We start from the raw sequence: 25,717 nt of genomic DNA on the forward strand, positions 1-25,717 counted from the left end.
GTTGCTCAGAAACTTGGCAACAATCTACTGCCGCAGCCTCTCACCAAGTTTCTGAGCAACTTGTAGACACGTTGTCGGCAACAGTTACACGAGCTGAAAGTTGTCGACAAGTTTCTCGGAAAGTTGCCGTCAACTTATGGAAATGCCAACTTTTGCGGCCAACTTGGCTATCAGGGTAATTGTAGTTAACTTACGGTAAGGGTGGCTATCAGGGAAGCTATTGCCGTATTCTAAAGCCAATTTAAAGGAAAGTGTTGGAGAGCAAGCAGTTACCTTTGACAATAAATTGTCTGTAACTTGAATTCAATTTAACTACAAGTGTTACTGACAGACAATGACGTTGAGTTGATTGAACCCTAATAGCCACTGTAGCTTAAAATTGATAGTAATTTGATATTGAAATTACCTGAAATCTGCTACCCGAATTTGCCGACAATTTCGCAGCAAAAGTTGAAAAGAACAATTTTCGGTTAATTTTTCTTCAATTTAGAGATAACTTAACCCTGATAGAACGAGTTGAGCGTGAAAAAGTTGGTATTCATTAGTTTGCGACCAACTTGACGACAAGTTGTCGACAACTCTAGCTTTTGCAACTTTTGGCTACAGGTTACCGCCAACTTTCTGAGAAAATTGATGCCAGTGAAGAGCCGCAATTCGAAGGCAGGTTCCTGAGAAAATTGAAGGCAACTTTTCGTCAACTTATGGATTGCGGCTGTTAGTTTGACGCCAGTTTCTCGCCAACTTGGCTATCAGGGACTGTCCGACATCTTTTTTAAGCCACGCCTCCGTGTCAGTTCCCAATTTCAAATAATTTCCAATAGATGTCACTACTATTAGTTTACAAAAGGCAATTTTATTATTTTGTAGTTATTTCGCCATTTGGTTTTGTAATAAACGAAAATAACACGTAAATATCACTTGAATTATCAAAATTAATATCTGTTGATAAAATATTTTTTATAAAAATTAGATCAATTTTTAATAAATAAAAAATATAAATTATTTTTTTTTATAATAAAGTTCACAATGAGTCTCGCAGGTTTAGTTGAATATGAAAGTAGTGATGAAAGTGAAAATGAAGATTGTCCTGAGGAAAACACAGTAAAAAATGTTACAAATACTGCTAACTCTGATAATTTAACAAATGATACTAAAATAATGCAGAGTAATAATAAAACAAAATTACATTTACCGGCGCCAGTACAAAAAATTAAAGAAAAAACTAGGTTAGAATCGGACATCATTGTTGATAACTCGTCAAATAATTTGGCATTTGATATACTTCCAAAGCCTATAACTGAGCAGACCAATAATGTAATAATAGAAGAGAATGATGATGATGATGATGATATTCCTATCATGTCCATGAAAAAAATAACAATAGAAAAACCAATTAAAAAAATTAAAGGACCTGTCAAAATATCAATTCCATCTTTATCTGATGTAAGTTATTTATTTTAAATATAATTATTTAATGTATATTTAAATGTAATAAGAAATAAACAAATTTGTAACATTTTTTTTTTTTTTAGTTCGACGATGTTGATGGACCATCATCAAATCTAACGAATAATAAAATTCAGCCATCAAAGGTACGAATATAATTTTCTTCGTTACTTATTTGAATACATTTATATAAGCCCGTACAAAATGAGTGTGAATGTAGCAGACATGCGGCAATTTATAAATTTTAAATAGATAAATTAATTAATTAAAAAAATGAAATCGGAAAAATGCGCGTAGTGATTTTTCAATTATCTAAATACGTATTTTTCAATTTTCATTCTACTTACATTGTATTTATTTATTACAAAATCTAAAACTTGCCAATTGTCAGCTGCATTCACACTTATATATAAAAATAAAAAAATTTGAAAAAAAGTTGACCCTGTAAACCAACTTCAAAACTTTCCGCTGTTTTCGAGCTCGGAGAGCCCAAAAACGTTATTATTGGTCAATTTTTTAGCTTTTCGAGCTCAAAATACGGCTGGACCAAAAATATATACATTTCGCTGAAAAAAAGTAATTTTTGTCCGACGATATTTTTGGAACAAATAAACCGATTTGCACGTGCTTTGGGCAGTCGAAATAACTTGCTGAGACTTAGATTTAATATAACTAAGAATCAAATCAGTCAAATGGTTTATGAGTTATGCAACAAAAACTTTGAAAAAAATTTTTTTTTCAATTTTTATTTTCCGTATAACTTGAAAACTTCTTAACATATCGACTCCAAAATCTAACCAGATCTAAGTTTTAATAAGCCCTTTCGATTGCCGCCAAGCACGTTCAAATCGGTTGATTCATTCCAAAGATATTGTACAACAAAAATTAGTTAATCCATATCCAGACATACGTTTTCATAACGGAAAGTTAAAAATGGATCTTACATATAGAATTGATCTAATGATTTTTAATAGTTTTTTGGTGAATTTCTCTGGCGCGACAATTTCTTTTTTTGGTTTATTTCCCCAAAAGTATGAATCCACAAAGAATTTGAAAGGATTAATAACTCAAACATAAATTACATCGAAACAAATTTTTTTTTATTAATCTATTTTTGATCTGTAATAAATCTACTTTTTATCAGTAATAAATCTATGATATAAAAATATATGATTAATCTATTGAAAATATATCAAATGTACAGTCTCGTCGCGTTATGAGTCCGCCGACTTTATTTCTTGGAAGACATTCCTTTATTACTACGAAAATAATCATGTACACACTCACACGCTTGCAAAGTAGGGGAAGTGTGAGTTACGGCGTTCGACTCCTGAGCAGAAGTGGGGGTACAGGAATTCTTATAATTATATTTCCCTACACCCCTGTAGATGGAATCATAACGCGATTCGACTGCATATTGAATCTAATTACGAAATGTCTATTTATTGTAGATCAAAAATCGATTAACAATATAGACTAATGAAGAATGAAATTGTGTTTTTTTTTAAAGACATGATACTTCATACAATTAATTAAATAAGCTCATAATTAAGCTCTAAATAGTGAATTATAGACTAGAATTGAATTTTTATAAATCAATAATATTACTACTACAAATTACTAGTGATGCGAAATGACGGTCATTTTTGACTTTGGTCAGTCACAAAAATTCATGAGCATTTTCTTTTTCTTTTTACGAAAATTCCTCTCAAAAAAAAAAAAAAACAAACCAACCTATTTCATATGCAACCTAAATATTTTAAATATTCAAAACAAAATTTATCTAAAAATTCTGCCGGTAATAAACTAATTTGGTTTGCTCAACTACTTAGATGGAAAATGACCGTCAAAAATTTTTCGGTCATTTTTTGGTCAATTTTTTCGACTCATTTCGCGAGAATCGCCATTAAATTCAAAAAATGACCGGCGGTCATTTTTTTTAGTTTGTCCATTGACGTCAAATGACGAGCAATTGACGAGCACATGCTTTGCTTCACGTCACTACAAATTACTAGTAATTTTATACAAATTTTCACAAATTTTAATGATAGATTTATTGTAGATCGATTAGTAGTTAATTCAAATTCCTTGTGGATTATTGATACATTTAGATCAATCTAACAAATATGGGATTGTCTTCACAGAAAAACTCATCCGGAATAATATAAAAAATGTATTTTAAATTTTAACTTATACTTACAGAAGTTGCCTGGATTATTATCTAGTCTCCCTCCACCAAAAGGCGAATTAATGAGTACGAAAAATATGATTCCTCATGTTTTAACTAAAAAATCAACTACAACTACGGCTTTAACACCAACACAAATAAAAAATAATGCTCAAACTCGTGCTGCTATAAATAAAAAAGTTATTGAAAAACCTAAAGTTTCAAAGGCACTGGAACTTATCAAGTATACTTCAGACTCTGAAGATGAAGATGAAGAAGATGTGAAATCTAGCAGCACCACTAGTATTGACTTTTTTTCATTATCTAATCCCGTAAATTTACCAATTTCCGAACAAGCTTTAGCGTCACATAGTTTACCGATGCCAGAGAAAATGGACACCTTGGAATTCGTAGCTAGACCTAAAAACGATATCGAAGAACCAGAAGCTATTAATGAAAACCAAAGGACATTAACAAGTACAGTAATGAATCTACCGCGAGATGAAATAATATTAAAAAATAAAGCTGAAGTTGGTCCTAAATTGCCAGTTCCCGAACAAGAATTTCATTTAGATAATGATGGAAATATTGCGTTTGATGATAAAGCCATTGAATATCTCTGCGGAAAACGTGGAATTAAAAGGAAAAATCAATTCATAAATGAAAGTGAGATAATTGATATTAATGGTGAAGATATTAAACCAGATGAAAGAGAGTGGTTAGTAAAAGCACTGACTGAAGAACCAGTACAGAGACCAATATCACTTAGTTCTGGGCCCAGTGGTCAATCAAAAAAGAAACATCAAATTACTTATCTTGCTCATCAAGCTAAAGCAAACGATTTGGAACTACAAAATCGATGGGCTGCCAATAAACTTGCTAGAAATCAAACAAGATCTAAATATGGATTTTAAAATGCTGTTATTTAAGATGTAAATAATTAAAATCTTTTTTGTATTTAAAATTATTTTTTTAATTTAAATGTTTAGTAAGGATAATAAATGAATAAAAAAACTATAATACTAGATTAATAATTATTGATGCATTTTTTCTTCAAGTAATCGTTTCGTTTCTTGACGTCGTTTTTCCAATTGTTCGATAACGGCTCTAGCTTGTAATATATCAGGTGGTAAATCACCATATTGACTCAATGATTTATTTATAGTAGCTAATTCACCAGCTGACTGCATGTACTCCTTATGTTTTTCTAAAATTTTATTTGGATAATCATCAGTTACTTTCATAACTGCTAATTCCTGTTCTAAATTATTAAATGTTTCATTATAATCATTTAACTTTGTTGATTTATGAATTAAATTTGTATAATCATTTTCACTATCTTTACTTTTTGCAATAATAAATTCATTTAGAGAATTTACATTTTCTTGTATATAATGAAATTTATCTTGTATGTTGGCATATTTATTACACAGCTCTTCATATTTTTTTTTTAAATCTCTATCTTCTCGTGCTTTTTTTAATTCATCTAACTTTCTACGTTCCATATTTATCAATAATGTATTTTCATTTATTTCTGTTAAATTTTCCTTTCTCAAAATTGCTGTTATTTTATTCAATCCAGTGTTAACATCACGAGATAATGATTGTGGCTCCAAATCCAATGAACCTAAGACTTTATTAGATTCCCTTTCAAGAATTTTATTTTCCGCTGACACTTCATTTATAGCATTCAATAAATACTTTAATTTATTAATAACATCATCCGTTGTATCTTCTTGATTAAATTCAAGTCGGGAACAATTTTGTGTTGAACTAAATAAGTAATTTGTAGCTCCAGCATAGTCACTGCTGTTGGACAATGACGTAGAATTCATTACAGTCTGCATAAAAAAAAATAATTTAATAGTTAATTAAAATTTAAAGCAAGTGAATTGTTATTGTAAAATAATTTTGATAATGATGGATAAGTTGCTATACCCAAAAATAGGTAGAACCGTACTTATGCATGATTGCCATCATTTTCAATATAATGGTTTAATTTATTGAAAGTAGCGAACATCTGACAATTTCAATGTTTTCATTAACAAATCATTTGTAATTAAAATTGTTAATAATCTACACAAAAAGATTACAAAAAGTTCTTCAGATGCATTTGTAATAATTACGCCAGTATTTAATTTTTTTGCACTTAAAGGAAAGAATATAATTTTAATGTTTACTACCTTCGGCATCATTTAATTTAAATAAATGAATGAATTTAAAATCGAAGAGGCTGTAAAAAGTTCAGCAAATATAAACAACCGAAAATATTGATAAAATTAAACAAAATGTTAAATTAATAATTAATAGTATATATTTTTTATATTCTGGGTAGCGTTCAAAATAATAATTACCTTTTTACTCAAATCCATTTTTTTTTTTTTATATAAACAATATTATTAGTAAATCTTTTAGAATTGCAGCTGTATAATAGAAAAACAACAGCAACAATGAGTGAACAAGTAACGACTTTTCCAGTGACAGATGTTCGTACAAAATTCAAAGTTAATCAATGACACCAATAAAATAATTAACATTTGTCCCTATTTGTAAAATATAAAAATATATATTTTGATAGATAATTGAAATTTGAATATTCAAAATTTATAAAGATTTTATTTTACATTAATTTGTCTTATATTTATTTAAAGTATGTAAATTATAATGTCAGTAATAATTTAAATAAACATGTTTTAGTAAAATTTATTTTTTTAAAGTTGGTATCTGTCGTAACAATATGACGCTTGAATGGCTGTCGTACTATCGGCAGAGTTTATGTAGTTACATTCAACACAAATTATATATTTTTTATTTTCATGAAAACATTTTTATTTATATTTTTATAGATAATTTTAAATAATTATTTTTTAAAATTAAAGTATTTATTATTCATAAAGTCTTAAAAATATTTATTATCTATATAATTTTAATAAAAAGTTTGTTTAAGTTATTGTACCTATAGAACGTTAGTATCGCATTAAATAAATAGAAGTTTCGATGTGCGACAATTTTGGAGGTTTCGAAAGGTGACTGTCGAGGGTAACTTGTCCAAAACGTAGTCGTACTGAAAACAACAGTACTCCAAAACGTGCTAAAATGAATGACGAACAAACAACAATTGAAGTCCCACAAGCAATGGAGGTAATTTATTTATTCAATATTATATTAATATAGTTTTTTTTATTTAGTGTTTTATTAATTAACATGCTATTTATTTCAATTATTTATTTAGCACATTATCAATTAGCATTAGTATGTAAATTTTCTAAAATAATTATAATTTATTATTTATTGATAGCTTTCATCAAATGACATTGAAAAATTGGAAGAAGCTAAATTGAAGGCTAAGTTTCCTATTAATGCTGGCCGTCCAATCAGTGGACATTCGGCATTTTTGCAAAAAAGATTAGCTAAAGGAGTTAGTAAAATTTTTTTTTATTATATATATCTATTATTTTTATTTATTAATAATTACATCATTATTACAGCAGAAATTTTTCGATTCTGGTGATTATCAAATGGCAAAGCAAAAATCAGCTGCTAAACCTAAACCAACTGGAGTTTTGCCTACTGGTGATGCTATTCCAACTCCTGAAACAGTACCACAACGTAAAACATCAATTATACAACAAAAATTTAACACATCAAGTAGTTCGTAAGAGTTTTTTTTTGTTGCTATTATTATGGTGATTATAAAATCAGTGTTTGACAGCCATTTAAATTAAATAATATTTAAGAATACCTGATAAAAAAAAAAAATCATTGGTAACTTATAATAATTCCATTTAAATTTAATTCCTAACGTTAAGTATTGGTTTTACATTTATCCAACAGCTTAAATTATAAAAAAAAAAAATAATTCCATTTTTTTGTTGTATAAATTAATTATAAAATGAAATTATACTTACTATTTTTTTTGCGTTTGTTTGTATGTACAATAGACTTTTAGAAGAGTTATAACTCAAAGTAACAGTTAATAATATTATTTATTTTGATTAATAAGCAGTCGGCATAGTTTGTAGAATTGGAAAACACAGATGTATTTTTTCAACTAAACCCTGGTATAAATATTAAATATTAAATAATTTAAACATACTTGTTACAAATATACGTTACTTAAATTATTATGAATACAAAATATAATATAAACGCAAAAAAAAGTCTAACATCTCAATAGATCTGCATTTTTTAAACCGCTGTGATGTGCTTGGTAAGGTCTTATATGAATTCAGGTTGTTGATAAAAATCTGAGATGAAATAAAAATACTTGATACCGTAGATTTTCAAGTGTTGTAATCATTAATGTAAACATTTATTAATATATTCAGTTAATAATTAAACCATTTCTTATTTATTTTATCATAACTTTTTTTTTAATTTAAACAAAAATAACTTTGAATCCCAGTTATAATCGTAAAATTATAATTATAAATCGATGCATTTAATTTGTTAACATACTAAAAAAAATTGTGAACATGTCAGTTTCTTTTACAAAGAAGTTAATGAATAAATAAAAATTATTTTAAATTACAATTCATTTTTTTTATATTTATTATAACAATGTAATTACCTAAAATTTCTGTATCTATTACATTAGTGTTTTACTGCAAAAACTAAATTTTTATTCCTGAGTCTCTATACTCTATTATAATAACGAATTTTTAGTAAAAAAAATCAAAGACAAACCTTCTAGTTCAACACCTCGACCAATTTATTTCATAATAAAGAATAAATTAATGTCCTTCCAAACCCGTTTATTTAGTAATTGCTCAGAGGCATGAAATGTCTTTTTATCTTCAATTAGATTTTTTGAATGTGCAATGAGAATAATTTTAAATGTAACTAGTATTCACAATAACTTACAGTACCTGGTGTATTGAAAATCATACTTTTTTACCAAAATGTACGGAATATTTGAATTCCTTTGCTGTTCAACTGGAAAGAAGAATAATGAGCAGTAATTATTTTGTTATGAAAAATAGCATGAATTTAAGGTCAACCTTCCATCAATAAATAACAAAAATTCAAACTTTGCGTAAGTGATCTGGTAAAAATCAAAGCTTGGACACCTAGGGAGTAAACCATCTCAACTAACTTTTTTACCTCTATCTCGAGTAGGCAATTATTTAAGCGAATTTAAACATTCCATTAGCCTTCTAAGGTACACAAAAATAACACATATTTAAAGATAAAAATAAATAACAATTAGTAAAAAATTTCCAATCAATAATTTTATTATAAATATTACATTATATACATTTATTTAAACCTCCTGATGACAGTAAATATAAAAGTCATAGCGTTCACTCAAAAACAATACTAAAATTCAAAATCAAACCGTGTTATTGTCACACTCGAATACCAGCTACAACCAATAAATATTTAAATTGTTCACTAGTAATGCTAGTAACACTCATATACGGACGAATTCAAAATGTGTATTATTATTCATTCAAAGATTAAAAAAAAAAAAACTCCCAATAAATATTATTAAAATTTTTTTATATACGATATGATTAAATTTATTTCATAGTTTGAATCAATTCAATGTTTTTTAAATTCCTCGCAGTGACATTAAAATAATTTTTATCAATTCTCATTGATATTATCATTTATTTGTTTATTTTTTCTTTTTTTTTTTGTTTATTTTACACCTGGTTTTAAATTATTATCTATTCTATAATGTAATTATTAACAGACAAAAATAATTATTAAAGTACAAGAAGAAAAATGTCAATTTTTTTTAAATTCAGACAAAAAAAGTACTTTTGATTGTACAACGTATAGAAGAAAAAATTTAAAGCTATAAACATCAGTATTATCGAAATACTAAACATAATCTATATCCAGGTATCAGAAGGCACTTTCTTACGATTATTTTAAGTACTCATTAATGTAAAAGATTTTTTAAAATTTACATAAAAATGTCCTCGTAACATTAAAAATCATACAACCGATACGTTTTTTTTTTTTTTTTTTTTTTACTTTCATACATTATTGAGATTGTACAGGAGCATTTCCACACATAATTATATACATAATAAATTTCTAACTATGTATATTACAGAAAGTAAGAAACTTTAATGCCTTTTACCTTAAAAGTATTAATGTTTAAGTTTAAATAAATAATAATTTTAAATAACTCAAGTACGTAACATCAATTACATCGTTTTATATAAAATTTGGTTCTTAGAACGATAAACTTTTTTGCTACAACTCAAAGAAAATTTCTATACATTTAAATATATTATTTGAGAAAAAAAAAAATGATTTATACTTTTTTATTACTAAAAAGGTATACTAATTTGTTCACTTCTTTAAAAAAAAAAATATATATATATATGTTTATGATAAACTGGATGTGTAATTTTTTTAAATATCTCAAGTTTTTATTTATTAATTATCAACATTATTGAAATCAGTATTTGAAAATGTCAACTAACATAATCTAACTATAGACATCACAAAATTAAAAAAAAAAAAGTACCTAGCTAAAAAATTGTTGTCGACCTAACGTGATCTAACAAAAATTTTGTTACTTGTACATTTCTTCAATGACATCGGCATATTTTTTCGATACTATATTTCGCCTCAATTTAAGTGTAGGACCTAATTCTCCTGTAGGAATAGAAAAATCGTGAGGCAGGATAGTAAATTTTTGTACTTTTTGAGCATTACTCGTGGCTTGTTCATTTGTCCTGTTAATGGCCTCTTCAATTTCTTTGTAAATCTGTAAAATTAAATTAAAAAAAAAAAATAAATAATTATAAAATGATAATAAAATATGCGATTAGTTCTACAGAATTCAGTTAACTTTGGAGTCAAACTTGTGTAATTTTATTTTTATTCTTTATTATATTTTTGATGAGCGATTCTTCAGTTATATGTTATTTTCAAAAAGCAGTAAATGTATTTAATATTTTATGAGAAATTTTGATTGTTTAGAAATGAAACTTCAAGGGGCTAAAAAAAATTATAAGAAACAAAAACTTCAATATGAAATGAATTGATTTATCATTAGTTGAACTATTTTTTAAATAATTTAGTCAAAATTATCATATTTGAATAAAAACAACTGTCCCCAACTAAGAATCTATCTATTTTGGACTTAAAAAAGATTTTGTATTAAAAGTTTTATTCATTTTCAAAAAACTTATGTCACATGGTAAGCTAAACAATAAAATCGCTTAGTATTTTTTTTAGTGACATCGCTGAAAGTATCATTTAGACAATCTATTGCGACTTTTAGGTGTAAGAGACTGACGAATTAAGTGTAAAAAATAAAATCTTTAAAATAAACTAATACACCGAATTGTGGGGTTTCGGTACCAATTATGCAACACGAACTACCGTAATTCTATATTCAATCGAGGACAATTACAAATAATTTACAACACAACTGCTTGATAAGAGGCTAACAAATTGACTATTCCATCACGTGTTTTTAACTTTAGTATGCCACTAAAAATAGCTTACTCGCAATAAAAGATATCTGGTACGAAAATCGAGTTTTCTTTTTTTTTTTTTACAGATGAAACAGATTATTGTTTTTTCAAAAAGCTAGAAACTAATGTCTAGGTGTTTATAAGGTTGAATTAAAAAGAATATTAACATCAAAATGTCCATTTTTTAAATACGAACACGCAAGGGGCTGACAATTCAATCGTACAAAGATAAATTTTATTTTAATTTTTAATATTAAAGATTTATCCCAAAAATTACTTTTATTAATCTGTTAATTAATATATATAAGAATGAAATATATCTGATAGTAGCTGAAATTAACTGATTTTTGTAAGTATAAGAATATTTAAAAAAATTTATATTACGTACAAGCGGATCCCGTGTACTTAAAACTTCAGATAACTTTTTTGCTTTACTTCCAATCGACTTTGCCCATGATATCACAGTAGGGGAAAGAGCATCCAACGGTTCACCAGTATCAGGGTCCATTTCGGTCTAAAATAAAATAATAATTTCAATAATTGCAATATAAACATAAAACCAATAAAACATGTATATAAAAATGATATTTACTCTTAATGTAACTAAAATTGTCAGATATTTTTTCATATCACCAATAAGCATAGCATTACTAAGTGCTGGTAATTCTTTTAACAATATTTGTTCTATTTGAACAGGTGGGATATTTTCACCGCCAGCAGTAATTACAAGTTCTTTTATTCTTCCTATAATAAAAAAAAAAAAAAAAAAATGAACAATTGCGTGCAGTTATAATGTTAAACTATAATTACATATTTTAATCATTTTTATAAATATTAAAGTTAAAAATATTAATTATTACCTGTCACATACAAAAATCCTTTTCCGTCTATTCTTCCAAGGTCTCCACTATGTAACCAAGCATTATCATCTTTGGCTTCTTTAGTTTTATCTGGTGCATTTAAGTAGCCCATAAAAATATGACGACCACCCATACATATTTCACCTTCACCACTGTCATCTGGATGATCTAATTTTGTTTTAAGACCTTTTAAAACTGCTCCGACACTTCCCAATCTATATTCAAATTAATATAACGTATATTAATCAATTAATTAATAATAAATTGTATTATAAATAAAAATGATCAAATATATACCTATATTTATCTTCTGTACTTAGAGTATGAGCACCAGCACATTCAGACATACCATAGGCTTCCATAATTGGGATGTCTAAACTCATGAAATATTTTTTAATATCATCACTTAGTGGAGCAGCTGCAGTAACAAATATTTTACATCTATCTAATCCTAGTGTTGCTTTTATTTTATTAAATACAAGCCATTTAGCAAAAATGTAGCCCCATGTTTTATAATCAACTCCATTCATTTTATTCATATTGTAGTATAATCCTTGTGCTTTTGCCCAAGTTGCAATCCATGTTTTTATTGGACCATTATTACGTGCCACTAGCATCATTTTTTCATAAATTTTTTCCCAAACACGTGGTACACCCAGAAAAGCTGTAGGTCTTGCATATGTTAAGGTCTCTACGAGACTACCTTTGAGAGCATTTTTATCCGCAAAATATACTGTTGCAGCTACAGACAAACTAGTAAATATTTCAACCACCTTTAAAAAAAACATATATATGTATATATATATATATGTAATTAAATTTAAGAAATTTTGTATTTAATTTTTATTGTGCTCCATTTTTTTTTTTTTTTTCATTCGATTCAATAATTTAATAGAACATTATTTTTGAAAAACCTTCAATTTAGTTCATTTAAAACATTGACATTTTTGCCTATTACGTAAAAAATAGGCTGAAAAATTGATTATACTATAATTGTTTAAACAATCATTTTAAAAAAGTAGAGAACAACAAAATATCAATAGATTTTTAATCATAAAATAATGTGAAAAGAAAAAAAAAATAATTAAATGAACGAGCAATATTTTTGATGTTCAGCAGTAGAAATTTTATCTTCAATGTCACATCATATTTACTACTGATGAAAAAAAAAAAAAAAAAAAATCGAATGAATAATAATTAAGATTGCAATAACTTTTTTACCTGGGCTGCGACATGCGATAGTGGTAAAAAACTAACAATTATTTCAGTTTTGTCTTTAAAATTTACACGTTCCGTAATTACGCGTGCATCATGTGTTAAATTGTCGTGACTCAACATTACTGCTTTAGGACGGCCTACTGTACCAGACTGCACATAAAAAAAAACCAGATTAATGCGTTGTTTCATTAAATCATTAATAATTATAGCGAATAAAATTTTTTACCGTGTAAACCAAAGTACAGCATTCATTAGCACCAATTGTTCGGAGAACAGAATCTAATTTATCATCTGATTCAGCTCGACCAATTTCTAATAAATCATACCACTGAAAAATAAAAAATAATTAAATAGAAATTTTTTATTACATATTATTAAGTAAATAATAAAAATATAACTTACACTTAGTACATCTTTTTCTTTTGCTATTCCTTCATACTGAATGATAGCTTTCAGATGCGGCAAATCTTTTTTAATTTCCAATATTTTTTCCAATTGTTTATTATCCTCTACTACTATTATATTAGCTCTACTATTTTCTGCACAAAATTGGCAAGCATCTGGAGAATTGGTGGTATAAATTCCCGCAGCAAAACCTCTAAAATAATATTAACATTTTAAATAAATTAATTATATCAATTAAATATTAAGTATAAATAAAATTTTGTTTTGCAATAAAAATAAACAATGAAATACCCAGCATAAATAGCTGCAATATCAGCAATAAACCATTGTGGACTATTGAACCCAAGTATACAAACACTGTGATATCGTTGAAGGCCTAACTTAATAAATGCTTTAGCAACAATTCTCACTTCCGCTTCGTATTCTCTACAACAAAAAAAAAAAAAGATAGAATCATTAATTGTTAATTATTATCTTTAACTAAGCAATCAACGATTATTGATAACTATTTTGTTGTTGTTGACATACCTGTAAGTATAAGTACGTCTTTTACCATCAACACCAACTCTCGATACCATTGCAAGATGATCTGGATATTTTTTTGCTGTTTTCATAAGCAAACCTGGCACTGATATAAATTCTCGCGACTTTAAATCATCTTTGTCATATTGTATTCTAACTCGGCCATTCGGTTCCCACGTTGTATCCACATCTGAAGCAAGTATTTGATCTGGTCCTGAATAAATAAAATATTCATTTATATTTTTACTTTTTTTTTTTTTACTTTTTATATACTAATAATTAAAATTGATAAATATTTGAATTATGAAATAATTTAATTTTCAATAAAATAAATATAAAAAAAAATAGACTTTGAACTATCTTAAAGAGGAAATTTCCGACAAGAATTATAGTTTCAAAGTTCAGAAAAATCTTGACAAGTTAATATTTTACTTTTACAAATAGCATTTATAAATTTAATATATGTTAATTACTTAAAATTGCTCATAATCACTCGTGATTTAAATTCATAAATATATTTTCATTATCACGAGTATATTTAATAATTATCTATAGTATCTTGATAGAGTAATAAATATTTTCTAGAATAAAATAATTCCTAAAAAACTAACACTAGATTTATATAACATTTAATGATATTTAAATTTATTTTATTTCTTACCATCATGACCTGTCTCTGATGGAGAAATATATCTCCCATCTGTTTCTGATGTCTGTAATATAAAATTTTTAATATTTGTTAAATAAAACTCAATAGAAATAAACTGAATTAAATTTAAAAAATTTTTTTTCCAACACTAACTTTGTCATCTTTTGAGAATCCATTTATGAATCCGTTGGACAAATGAGGCTGCACTGCAGACATATTATCTGGAATAAAATATGAATAATATATTAACAATATATTAAACCAATTTTTATCAACGTTTATCCAAACAATATAATCAATTTATATAAACGAATATCCGATTATAAAAAAATACACAGGCAATGAGATATTAATTAACTGATAATAATACATATATTTATCTTTTTTTATTCGAACGATAATTTTTAACAAGACAAAGTTCACAATGTTTACATGTTATAATTTAATAAAAATAATTTTTCATGTTAAATATTGAAGTATCAGATAATATAATTATAAAGATCGTTAATTAATTTTTTAAATTTAAAAAGTAGAAAATACAAATACATATGTGTATATATAGACAGATAAATCATGTCAGGCGACACCAATCAAAGAGCATCATGAAAATATCGCATTTTATTAAGTAATTGCTTTCAACAATCAATTGCACCAATATGACATATATTATCTAATCATAAATGACGTGTTATCAGGTGCATTATAGTTGTAATAAAAAAATTTTTAAATTTGTTACGGCAACGTTAACGAAGATATTTTTCTGCTTTTACATAATAAAATATTTTTTTTTTTTTAAATCAGAAAAATATAATTATTTTTTATTTTTTGAAATCTACAGATAAAAGTATTGATTAGACCAAGGGAATGAACATTTTTTTTAATTGCTACGAAATTTTATAATTTGTATTGTTATAAAAAAATTTCGCAATCATTTGATCCTGTTTGCCAAACAGATCTCGCCGTTATCTTCAAACTCAAAGAAACATTATTATTAATATGTTTTTCAGCTGTCTATTGAAAACTGAGATTTAAATAAAAATGAAGACTGACTGAACAAATTGTTTAAGAGTTATTAAAAAAAAAATTAGTGTATAAAAATTGTTTTTTCTCATAACTTGGCCAATATTTGGCAGTTTTATTTCAAAACAATCATACATACATTCTTTATATCAAAGTTAAACTAATGATGTCTTTATTAAATTTTCAATTGTCCAAGTATAAGATCATAAGCAAATGCTACAGTCCAAATCTTCATATTACGGTTGAAAATATTCATATTTATTTTAGTATATATTATTTTTTTTAAATTAAACATTCTTTAAAAATTTATTCAAAATATTATCTATTTAAAGTTCAAGTTTTATGAAAGTGAAATCAGCTGACAATATTTTTATTTTTAAACATAATACTATGATTTGAAAATATTTCTATTCAAAAAATGACATGTTTAACTTGTTTAATGTTTTTGATGATATCAAATTTTGTCATTCATGTTTCATATGCATGTAGATAATTTATTATTATATTATAAATACTTATCGAGCAATAATCATAATTAAAAATAAAAATTACTCTTATTTTAACGCATATAAAAAATAGCTACAAGATTTTATAATAAAATTATAAGAAAAAAGAAATTAATTGTAACAAAATTCATGTGATTGTGGAATATAAAACTATTGTTATTCAAAAATTAAAACTATAATTATATACAATTTACTACATCTAATTAAAAATGAAAGGAAACATATAAAATGAACTACGCCCATTATTTTTAAATTTCAAGCAATTATATCTAAAATAATTGTTTATTCTATTATAGATTTTCTACTTTTTAAATAAATTCTACTTTTACTGATGCAATTTTATTATCAATCTAATAATAAATGAGGTGATATAAATTTTCAATTAAAGAAAATACAAAAATTCTGAAACAGTTCTATGACTTCGAAGACACCACCGTGCAATCATAAATGCATTAACGAATTTCACTAACAAACTTTACATTTTTTAAATAAAATTTTTATAACAAACAGACTATTAAACATTAACTTTGTTAAATAATCAATAAATAATTTATTTATAATACCTTTATATACTAAAATCACCATTGCACCGTTTTAAATAATTCTTTCGCGTATTTTACTGCTTCGAATAACGCAGCCAAGTGGTAGAAATCAATAGAGCTGAGCATATCACCCCACTTTCTGGCGGTAAATTTAAGTTATGTTTGACACACCTAACTTTTATGTACAATTATTGTATTAGTTTACATTTTTGTACGGTAAAAATATTAATTTATTATAGTAATAATAATAAGAATTTTTTAAATTTTCGCGCTTATTTTTTGCCAGTAAATAATTTTTAAAAACATTTTCTTAAAGAAGATTTTTATTTAAGTTAGTAAGTCGCTAAATTTTCTTTCTGTTAACAGAAACTGTCATTATAATATTAGTACAAATACAAATAATATATAAAAATGATAACAAGTTATCATACCTCCTTTTTCGTTAACTGTTTGCTTGGAAATGAAGCTGAATAGAGTTTGTTATTACTTTAGAGTCCGGTATAGAAAACATCTAATCACCCCACTACCATTTATTACATAACACTTTATAAAGTATCATTAACCGAAATTACCGTGATAGATTTTTAATAATAGCGTGAATTGAAAGAAAAAACATAATAAAATACAAAAAAAAACATACATGACATTACATGTATTACAAAATTATAGATAACATCATTTGTTTGTCCTTGGCAATCTATTACTCGATATTTAAAAATTTTCAAATAAAAATCAAGATGTTAATTATTAGTGTTTGAACTTTTATTATAGATTCATACTAATTGAACAGACGAATTTTAATATTCTATTGTTGGAATCCAACATTTCATTGTTAATTATATGAATATCATCATTTCCCTTCGTCTTCATTTTCATCTGTCAAATCATATATTTAATATGAAAATTACTATAAATATATTTAAACTAGACATTAATCAGCTCTTATTTATTCTTATATTGAAATAAATTTATTTTTATGGAAAATACCATTGAACTTGAAGGTTCTTTACTATATCAAATTATCATAAGATAATTTAACAATTTCCACATATATTTCAAAAGTAATTTTTGAAGGTGAAAAATAAAAAATAAATTAATAAAAATTCAATTATAAATTGTAAATTTTAATAATTACGATATTTTATTTAGTTTGAATTTTAAAAAACTAAACTTGAATTTACGGACTAAAATTTAAACGATGATAAATAAATATCAATGAATTAACAACAAATATTAAACCAAGATTTTTTTAATCTAAAGTTCGTACTTAAATTTATTAAAAATCATATCGTAAGAAAAAAAAATTAAACTTGTGTATTAAAAAAAAAATTATTTTATAATTATTATTTTTATAATAAGATAATAGACAGTTCCATCAATTTCTGTAATAATTATCATGAAGATAAAAATAAATTTATAAAAAATGACGTGCTACCTGTTGATAATATATACGCTGATGACGATTACTTTATAATTTATTATGTATACATTTAATTATATATGATTCAATATGGTTTATATTCATGGCATTTAAAATTAAGCTGAAAAAAATCAAGTTTTTTTAACATACTCATATTTTGCCAATGTTTATTTAGTCAGTTTAAAATATACTAAAATTTTAAATAAAAAATAATTTCAAATTTTCTATTGCACGACTCATGATGCGAAGCATCAGAGTGTGCTTTACGATCGAAAAATTTATTTATTATATAAAGAACATGATAAATTATAATTATATTCAAATAATAATTAAATAATTTAAAAAAAAAAACAAAACAATATTAAAATTAATAAAAAATGCGTAATTTCGTGTATACTAGGTATTTATTAGTAATAAGGTCACGCGTTTCGATCGTATTGGATGAAAAATTATCAATGATTCCGCGTCATAAAGCATGTCATATCAAGTGCGCACGTGGTCATTCGCTAACAACATGTACAAGACATTAATCCGTTATTGGTTTATATTAAAATAAAAATTAATAATTAAAAGTTGTCAATTTTTTATTCGTTTATTATTTTTATTAGCTTTCTATTCAAATAAAAACAATAATTAGCGATTAATTTTTTAAACAGTAGCTATTGATAATTAATTTTTAATTTAAAGCTATCAATTATTAATGTTTAATTTAAAAAAAAAAAAAATACGTATACAAGAATATTCATTATCAGTATTAATCTGACATGATAATAAGCCAAATATAATACGCGACAAATGAAATTAAAAATATAAACTTAGAACTCTGTACTTTGGGACGTAACTAATAACTATATTTGTAACGAATTTTTTCATGATATTTTAATGTACTCAACGTCACCCACATTATGTAAATATGCAATAAACAAAATTATATGAAATAAAATAAACAATAAATAATATATTATAACTATACTGCACTTACCAAGTATATTTATAAATTTATTTCAATTGCAGTCACAAAAAATAATAATAAAAAAAAAACCAAGCTACAGTATTTAACGGTATTTATGATACTACCGCTACTCACGTTATGGCAATGTAAATAAAATACAAAATACTGTTTGCCGGTATAAATACACTGCGTTTTTATTTTCAAGACTGTTTTGTCATATAAACTATTTTTTTTCTTTTATCTTTAAACTAAAATGCCGGGACCAATATCACCCAACACGTTTTACTTGATCATTGCGGATCATCGCTGTACCACGTGTAAACTGATGCACATTAAAAAAAAAAAATGAGGAAAGTCTTCACTACCCTCTCCTAATAAAATTTCCGATGCGCTTGCTCACTTATGCATTAAATTATCACACGGTGCATAACCCCCAACAGAAGTGCGTCGTTGGATTCGCTAGACCCCCTCTACTTTCATCGCGTGATCCTTCTTCTGTCCTCTATATTTGTATACTTTTCTTTTTCTCGTTTTTTTTTTTTCTCTTATTCACTAGAGAAAATCCCTCGTCATTTCTGATAACATTTGTATGATTGATAAATTTATAAATATATTAATTTATAAGTTTTTTATCAATTTAATAACAATATATGTCACGTGATATTCCAAAACGTAATATTTTTTTCTCTAACGTCTAGATTGTCTAGACACATGGGTTCCAAAGAGCTCTAACATATAATACATAAAATGTATGTATATATATAGAGTTCATATAATAATGCGCTTGAACTCATAACTTATTAATAGTGCAAGTCCAAAATATTGTAAATAAAAAATCAAACATGGAAAAAACATACTCATCACTTTGATTTTTATTAATAATGTTCTGAAAATCTCAAGCATGTAATTATAGAATTGAATAAATAAAAAATAATGAGCAAGTTAAATGAACTTTACAACTTTTTGATAAATATGCTAAATTAATCATTTTCTTTGACCGTATCTCTTGTTTATTTATAAATGATTTAATATTTCAGCTAATGATAATTTTTATTTAGTAAATTTTAATTGCATGCAATAATTTTTTTCATTCTTAAAAAAATATTTTATTCGTAATTGAAACGTTTTGAAGTTTTATTGTTCATATATTTTAAATTTTAGTAATAATTAATGAATGACGACAAAAATTACATCCGAAAAAAAATTTATATTAATTGTATTTAATCGATAATTCATTCTCAATAATTGTCTTTTTATATCCAAACATGTAAACACTTAAAACATGTGTTTAAACATGTAAAAATTTTCTTAGATTAGAATTTTATTTGTACGGTGACATCACTATAATTGTGTTATAAATAATTAACATATAAAACGTTATTATCGAAATTATGTAACTTATTTTCTAAATGTTATTTAAGTTTCAATTCAAATATTTGTTCTGACAAACTCAATCATTTGAATAATTTTCTAATATATTTTTCCGTCAACTGCTTCATTTAGAATTTACTTTGTTCAAGTATAATTTTCAAAAAAATAAACATTCTCAGATATTTCTTAGAGTATACAATTTTTTATCCTTGTGCCTCATTAATCTTGACTTTAGCCGGTTTAGATTACGATTTTTTCTTGTTATTTTTATTCTTATTGCGCAAATATTTTTACTCTCTTTTTTTAATATCCCAAATGTCAGTGGAATAATTTATTCAGCTGTTAAGAAGATTCTTGATCATACATTTTGCTTTTAGTCAGCACATTTGATGCGTTCTGATGACACTGATATTAAGTATTCTGAAAAATATTTATTGACAGGTTGATTAGTAATTATTTTTTGTTGACTTAATATTTTTTTATCAATCCTGATTAAAAGTTCTGATTTAAAATGAAAAAATTTCGATTCATTTCTGTTAAACTCCGATTGGAATAAAATAAAATTTTATTATTTAAGTCAAAGTTTTTAATCAGGGAATTTTATAAAATGAATTAATATGAATTCTTAATAATTTTAGAACATAATTCAGAGCTAAACAAAAACATAATATGGTAAAAAAGTACTTGCCATTACTTGCTCCATGCACTCATAGAGCAAGCAGCCTAATTTCCCGTGGCTACTTTTGATTCTGTATATTAAATTATCATTCTTCATCTTATGGAAATTTTAGGTTTCATAAATAATTAGCTTTTTGTTTAAAAATTATATTTTCTTCAAGAACACTACATATATTAATAAATGATGAACTGAAACTCTGAATAAGATATGAATTAAAAGACAATATGTGTTAATTATAAAAATTAAGAATTAATAAAATTTTCACAATACCGTTACTGAAATATTTAATTCATAAATTTTAAATTACATTTTTAACATGAGCATTCAAGATCTAGGTTGTTGGATTTCTCGAATTGAAATTTTTCTTTTCATTGTAAAAATAAAATTGTTTTTTGCTTTTATATTAAATTTTTTTTTTTTTTTTTGTGAAAAATTTAAGTTTTCATAAATAGTTGGTAAGGTAACAGACCCAATACCCGATTAGAGAACTAGTACCCGATCACTCATGTATTTGTATATAAAATATCTATATTTACTAAATTTGACTAAATATAGATATACAAATACATGGAATGATCGGGTACTAGTTCCCTGATCAGGTCTTTCACCTATTAATTGATTTAATAATTAAAATTTTTCAATAGCGTTATGTAGTTTCATAAATGTTAAATTGAAACTCGTCAACGTGGCACGAAAGAAAATTGTTGGTTTTTATTAAATCTATGTTATCAATTGGCTTCATGATAACTAATTGTTAACTTGAATTCAAAAAGTCAACAATATTTTTTTTTGTGCCACTTTGATTTCAACAAATGATTCATGTATCTATTGGCAGACAACATATATGTTGATTATATATAAAATGTGTAAAATTATGAATGACACTAAAATACTTAATTTAATATTTTCAAATTACATTTTTATTTTAATTTGATTAATGGATGTATGCACTTTTTGACTTTCTGAACTTTTTTTTTAGATTTCATAAAATAATGACATTTATGCTCATGCGCTGTAAGCTGCCGACTAAAAAAAATATTATAAAAATATTTTTACTAAAGTATTATGGTTTGAATTGATTATAATTTATGAAAATTTATATATTGTTGTTGGTTTTTATTAAATAGTAAATATGCCGGGAACGCCAATTAATAAAAATAACGATAGTAGTGTTGATAAAGTGAATAATAGATTTGAAAATGAACAAAATCAATCAGAGCAACGAGATGATAATCGACAACAACCAGTTGTGCGTGAATTAACACAAACGGATAAATTAAATAAACGATTATTAGAATCTTTATTAGAACGTATGAGTAAAACCGACGAGTTCGATAAATTTTTAGATTCAGAAGAGTCTATTGAAAAAGAAGACGCAGATGAAGCTGAGTTTTAATATCAATAATAATAAAAAAATTCAACAGGCGGTCAAGTGAGGTTATCTTGTGGTAATGTAAATTTTAACTACTTATATTTTAAATTTTTACTATGAATTTAAATATATATTTTTTAAATATTTATATTAATTTTATAAAAATAACAATTACTGATTATGTTACGATATTGACAATTCACTGCAAACTTTCCTTTCTTTTGTCTTGTAGATTTGGCGGGAATCAGTAAACAAAAATATTGTATTTATTTTTCTTGAAAAATAAAACTGAATATTGATAAAAAAAATTTAAACATTGATAATATCGTTTATTGTCTTCATAATTATTAAAGAGATATAAATAAAATAAAAATGACTGATAATTTAGACGATGAAATTAATCAAAGATCATTGTCTGGAGACGAAGGTCAAAATTCAGATGATAATGAAAATAAACTTACTAATAATGATCAACAAGAAAACGATGAAAATAATGAAGAAGCTGGTAGAAAAATTGATCCAAAGACTTCAAGAAAACGTATAGTTCGTAATCCTATACCAAAGTTAAATCCTGCAAGGTTAAAAGGACCTAAAGGTATTCATACTATTGAGGAATATTTTACAGGATTTAAATTTCACGGTAAAGGACATGAAAAACATGATTTAGATCGTATTATGAAACGTTTAGAACATTGGGGACATAGATTATTTCCAAAATATCAATTTGATGATTTTATTGAAAAACTTGAAGCTTTGGGAACAAAAAAAGAACTTCAAGCATTCCTTACAAGATACCGTAGAGATATGATGCTTAATGAAGTAATTATTCGAGAAGAAGATGATGTTATTGATGAAAGAGAAAAATCACCTGAACCTGTAGATGAATTTGATTTACTTATTGCTGAACAAATTGAAAAAACTAAACAAGCAACAGTAGTTACTGAAACAACTCAACGTAATAATGATATCTTTGATTCACTTTTAAATTCACAAAATCAGCAAACACTCAGTAGTAGTCAACAAGTCAATATTAGTGAATCTATTAATTCAACTGAGTCAGATGAAGAAATAAAAAAGAAAATTGAGAGAAACAGGCAATTGGCAATTGAACGTAGACAAGCTAAATTGCGGAAAGATGAACAAATTAAAAAAAGTAAAATTTCCGAATCTTCTATTGTATCCGGTGAAATAGAAAAAACTACAAAAGCATTACCACATACATCTGAAAATTTACCACAAACAAGTGAAAGTATTCCTCATGTCCAAATACCAGTTACAAATTCTAAAGATCAAAATCCAACTCTTACTGATGAAGAAATAAATTCCATTTTCAATTCAGACACTCAACCGTTAGAAGATATCGACATTCAAGAAAATAATCAACAACTTTCAAATACAGTCAATGGCAATTTAAACAACAAAAATGTACCCAAACCTCTATTAACTGACGAAGAACTTGAAAGAGAGATAAATGAAGCCGTCAACCAGTTCGCCCAACAAAAAAGACCATTACACTAATCTTAAAAATTTTATTGCTAGTAATATTAATTTACCGTTGATTATAATTATAATTCATTTTTTATATTTGTAGTATTTCATAATCAAATTACAGTATTTGAATAAAAAAAAAATCGATTATAAATAAATTAATGTTTTTTTTTTTAATTTTATTATATATAGAGTAGCAATTAATTGTTAATTTTAATAATTATTTTATAAAATATATAATCAAGTTCTACGTCTTTGTGTGCTAATATAAAGTACATTATTTCCTCTAATAAATGCATCTCCATATTTATCCTTTAACTGTCCATTAACGTACTCTTCAGTTTGTTCAAGAGCAATATTCATATATCCATCGAGACAAGCTAATACACCTATAATTATTAAATAGTTAAAAATTTGTTATTAATTTGATAAGAGTGTAGCTGATAATTAGCAGTTTTTTAAATTTTGAAATAAATAAATAAAATGTAAGTAGAATAAAAAAAAATTAAAAAATGCGTATTTAGATGATTGAAAAATTAATTCACGAATTTTTTTCAATTTCATTATTTCAAATAATTTATTTATTTATTTAAAATTTTTGAATTGCTATATATCTGCTACTTTCACACTCGTAATTTAATAATATATATAATACCTCTGTAATCTACGCCACTGTTTAATTTAACCACCACCGGCCTTCCATGAATTTGATGGATGAATTGTTGAAGTGCTTCTTTCCTACTCATCTAGTTATAAATAAAATCAAAAATTTATTTTAATGTTAATATTAAAAATATTTATAATCATAAAATCCGAAATAATTGAGAGGTTATCAAATTTTTAATTTTATATTAAAATAAATGTGACATTTAATTCGTTAGAAAAAATAGTAATTGGAATAATTGTTTTTATAAATAATTAATAATTCATGACTATTATTTCTAAATTTAAATGATATATTTTTATATTGACCGGTTATTAGAGGTTAGAATTAAGAATTAAAAAGTTAAATTATATTTCCGTTTCATTAAAATCAGAAAAATAAACACAGATACTCTTTACCTTTTTAACGTGTTCGCTTTTTTGAATATGTATATAAATTAACTAGCGTGTAAAATTACGAAAAATATTGTTTGTTTGTAAGCAATAAGTAACGAGACGGGAGTGTGACCACAAATTCCTAAGGATGTACGATTCAACATCGATTCTCCCCAGAATCGATTTATTCATGTGAGCAATTCGATTATTTGAATCGATTCTTTTCACAGAAACGATTCGACAAATCGATTCTTTGTTTTGAAGATTGGTTGATTAAAACCAACATGGTGGAATTAACCGGGAATTTTAAAGTCGAAATTTTATTTTTATTTAAGGAATATATTTATTTATTTAAATTTAAATCAACTACTTCTCTTAGACAGTTTATTAAGCAATTAAATATATACGTAGACCAATTATCGAATATTAGATAATTATTTATTATTCATAGAAAAAATAAATAAAATTATATCTTGTTTCAAAAGTCGCGGGATTCTTGAAACGAGTCGGTAATATCTTGAACCAGTGTTATTGCCTCCCGGGTAAAAAAAAAATTATACATGAAAAAAGATCCTGTTGGGATGGCATTCGACGCGGCTTATAAAGTTTTAGAGCTG

General features: G+C 25.3%; 6 protein-coding genes across 10 annotated transcripts; 3 read left to right on the forward strand and 3 right to left on the reverse strand.

Moving 5' to 3' along the window:
• The first annotated feature begins 852 nt into the window (after positions 1–852).
• On the forward strand, positions 853–4,633 carry LOC130663354 (proline-rich protein PRCC). The gene is made up of 3 exons (XM_057462525.1): positions 853–1,443; positions 1,533–1,592; positions 3,649–4,633. Exons 1-3 carry the CDS (start codon positions 1,027–1,029, stop codon positions 4,525–4,527), a joined length of 1,356 nt encoding a protein of 451 aa, XP_057318508.1. The 5' UTR covers positions 853–1,026; the 3' UTR covers positions 4,528–4,633.
• Positions 4,564–6,125, reverse strand: LOC130663355 (uncharacterized). Of its 2 annotated transcripts, none has more exons than XM_057462528.1 (2): positions 5,574–5,720; positions 4,564–5,454 (listed from the first exon to the last, which is right to left on the reverse strand). In XM_057462528.1, exon 2 carries the CDS (start codon positions 5,446–5,448, stop codon positions 4,648–4,650), a length of 801 nt encoding a protein of 266 aa, XP_057318511.1. In that variant the 5' UTR covers positions 5,449–5,454; positions 5,574–5,720; the 3' UTR covers positions 4,564–4,647. The 2 variants fall into 2 exon arrangements, with proteins under 2 accessions (XP_057318511.1, XP_057318510.1); XM_057462527.1 differs by lacking the exon at positions 5,574–5,720 and adding an exon at positions 5,968–6,125 and having other exon boundaries at positions 4,565–5,454.
• Positions 6,126–6,358: 233 nt separating this feature from the next.
• Positions 6,359–8,105, forward strand: LOC130663356 (cAMP-regulated phosphoprotein 19). 2 transcript variants are annotated; one of them, XM_057462530.1, is made up of 3 exons: positions 6,359–6,754; positions 6,912–7,031; positions 7,105–8,105. In XM_057462530.1, exons 1-3 carry the CDS (start codon positions 6,710–6,712, stop codon positions 7,270–7,272), a joined length of 333 nt encoding a protein of 110 aa, XP_057318513.1. In that variant the 5' UTR covers positions 6,359–6,709; the 3' UTR covers positions 7,273–8,105. The 2 variants fall into 2 exon arrangements, with proteins under 2 accessions (XP_057318513.1, XP_057318512.1); XM_057462529.1 differs by having other exon boundaries at positions 6,366–6,754; positions 7,102–8,103.
• Positions 8,106–9,574: 1,469 nt separating this feature from the next.
• Positions 9,575–19,478, reverse strand: LOC130663150 (long-chain-fatty-acid--CoA ligase ACSBG2-like). 3 transcript variants are annotated; one of them, XM_057462253.1, is made up of 13 exons: positions 19,183–19,478; positions 14,866–14,933; positions 14,725–14,776; positions 14,070–14,277; positions 13,833–13,967; positions 13,539–13,734; positions 13,363–13,464; positions 13,140–13,286; positions 12,216–12,691; positions 11,919–12,133; positions 11,651–11,802; positions 11,447–11,572; positions 9,575–10,343 (listed from the first exon to the last, which is right to left on the reverse strand). In XM_057462253.1, the coding sequence occupies exons 2-13, from the start codon at positions 14,926–14,928 to the stop codon at positions 10,149–10,151; spliced, it is 2,067 nt and encodes a 688-aa protein (XP_057318236.1). In that variant the 5' UTR covers positions 14,929–14,933; positions 19,183–19,478; the 3' UTR covers positions 9,575–10,148. The 3 variants fall into 3 exon arrangements, with proteins under 3 accessions (XP_057318236.1, XP_057318235.1, XP_057318234.1); XM_057462252.1 differs by lacking the exon at positions 19,183–19,478 and adding an exon at positions 17,212–17,300; XM_057462251.1 differs by lacking the exon at positions 19,183–19,478 and adding an exon at positions 16,802–16,955.
• Positions 19,479–22,807: 3,329 nt separating this feature from the next.
• LOC130663511 (TIMELESS-interacting protein) lies at positions 22,808–24,092 on the forward strand. Its single transcript, XM_057462770.1, has one exon. It carries the CDS (start codon positions 22,947–22,949, stop codon positions 24,090–24,092), a length of 1,146 nt encoding a protein of 381 aa, XP_057318753.1. The 5' UTR covers positions 22,808–22,946.
• A 53-nt stretch (positions 24,093–24,145) lies between these two features.
• LOC130663512 (U6 snRNA-associated Sm-like protein LSm6) lies at positions 24,146–25,285 on the reverse strand. The gene is made up of 3 exons (XM_057462771.1): positions 25,125–25,285; positions 24,718–24,808; positions 24,146–24,451 (listed from the first exon to the last, which is right to left on the reverse strand). The coding sequence occupies exons 2-3, from the start codon at positions 24,806–24,808 to the stop codon at positions 24,303–24,305; spliced, it is 240 nt and encodes a 79-aa protein (XP_057318754.1). The 5' UTR covers positions 25,125–25,285; the 3' UTR covers positions 24,146–24,302.
• Positions 25,286–25,717: the final 432 nt, after the last annotated feature.

The sequence above is a fragment of the Microplitis mediator genome, chromosome 2, assembly GCF_029852145.1.
Source record: "Microplitis mediator isolate UGA2020A chromosome 2, iyMicMedi2.1, whole genome shotgun sequence".
NCBI lineage: Eukaryota > Metazoa > Arthropoda > Insecta > Hymenoptera > Braconidae > Microplitis > Microplitis mediator.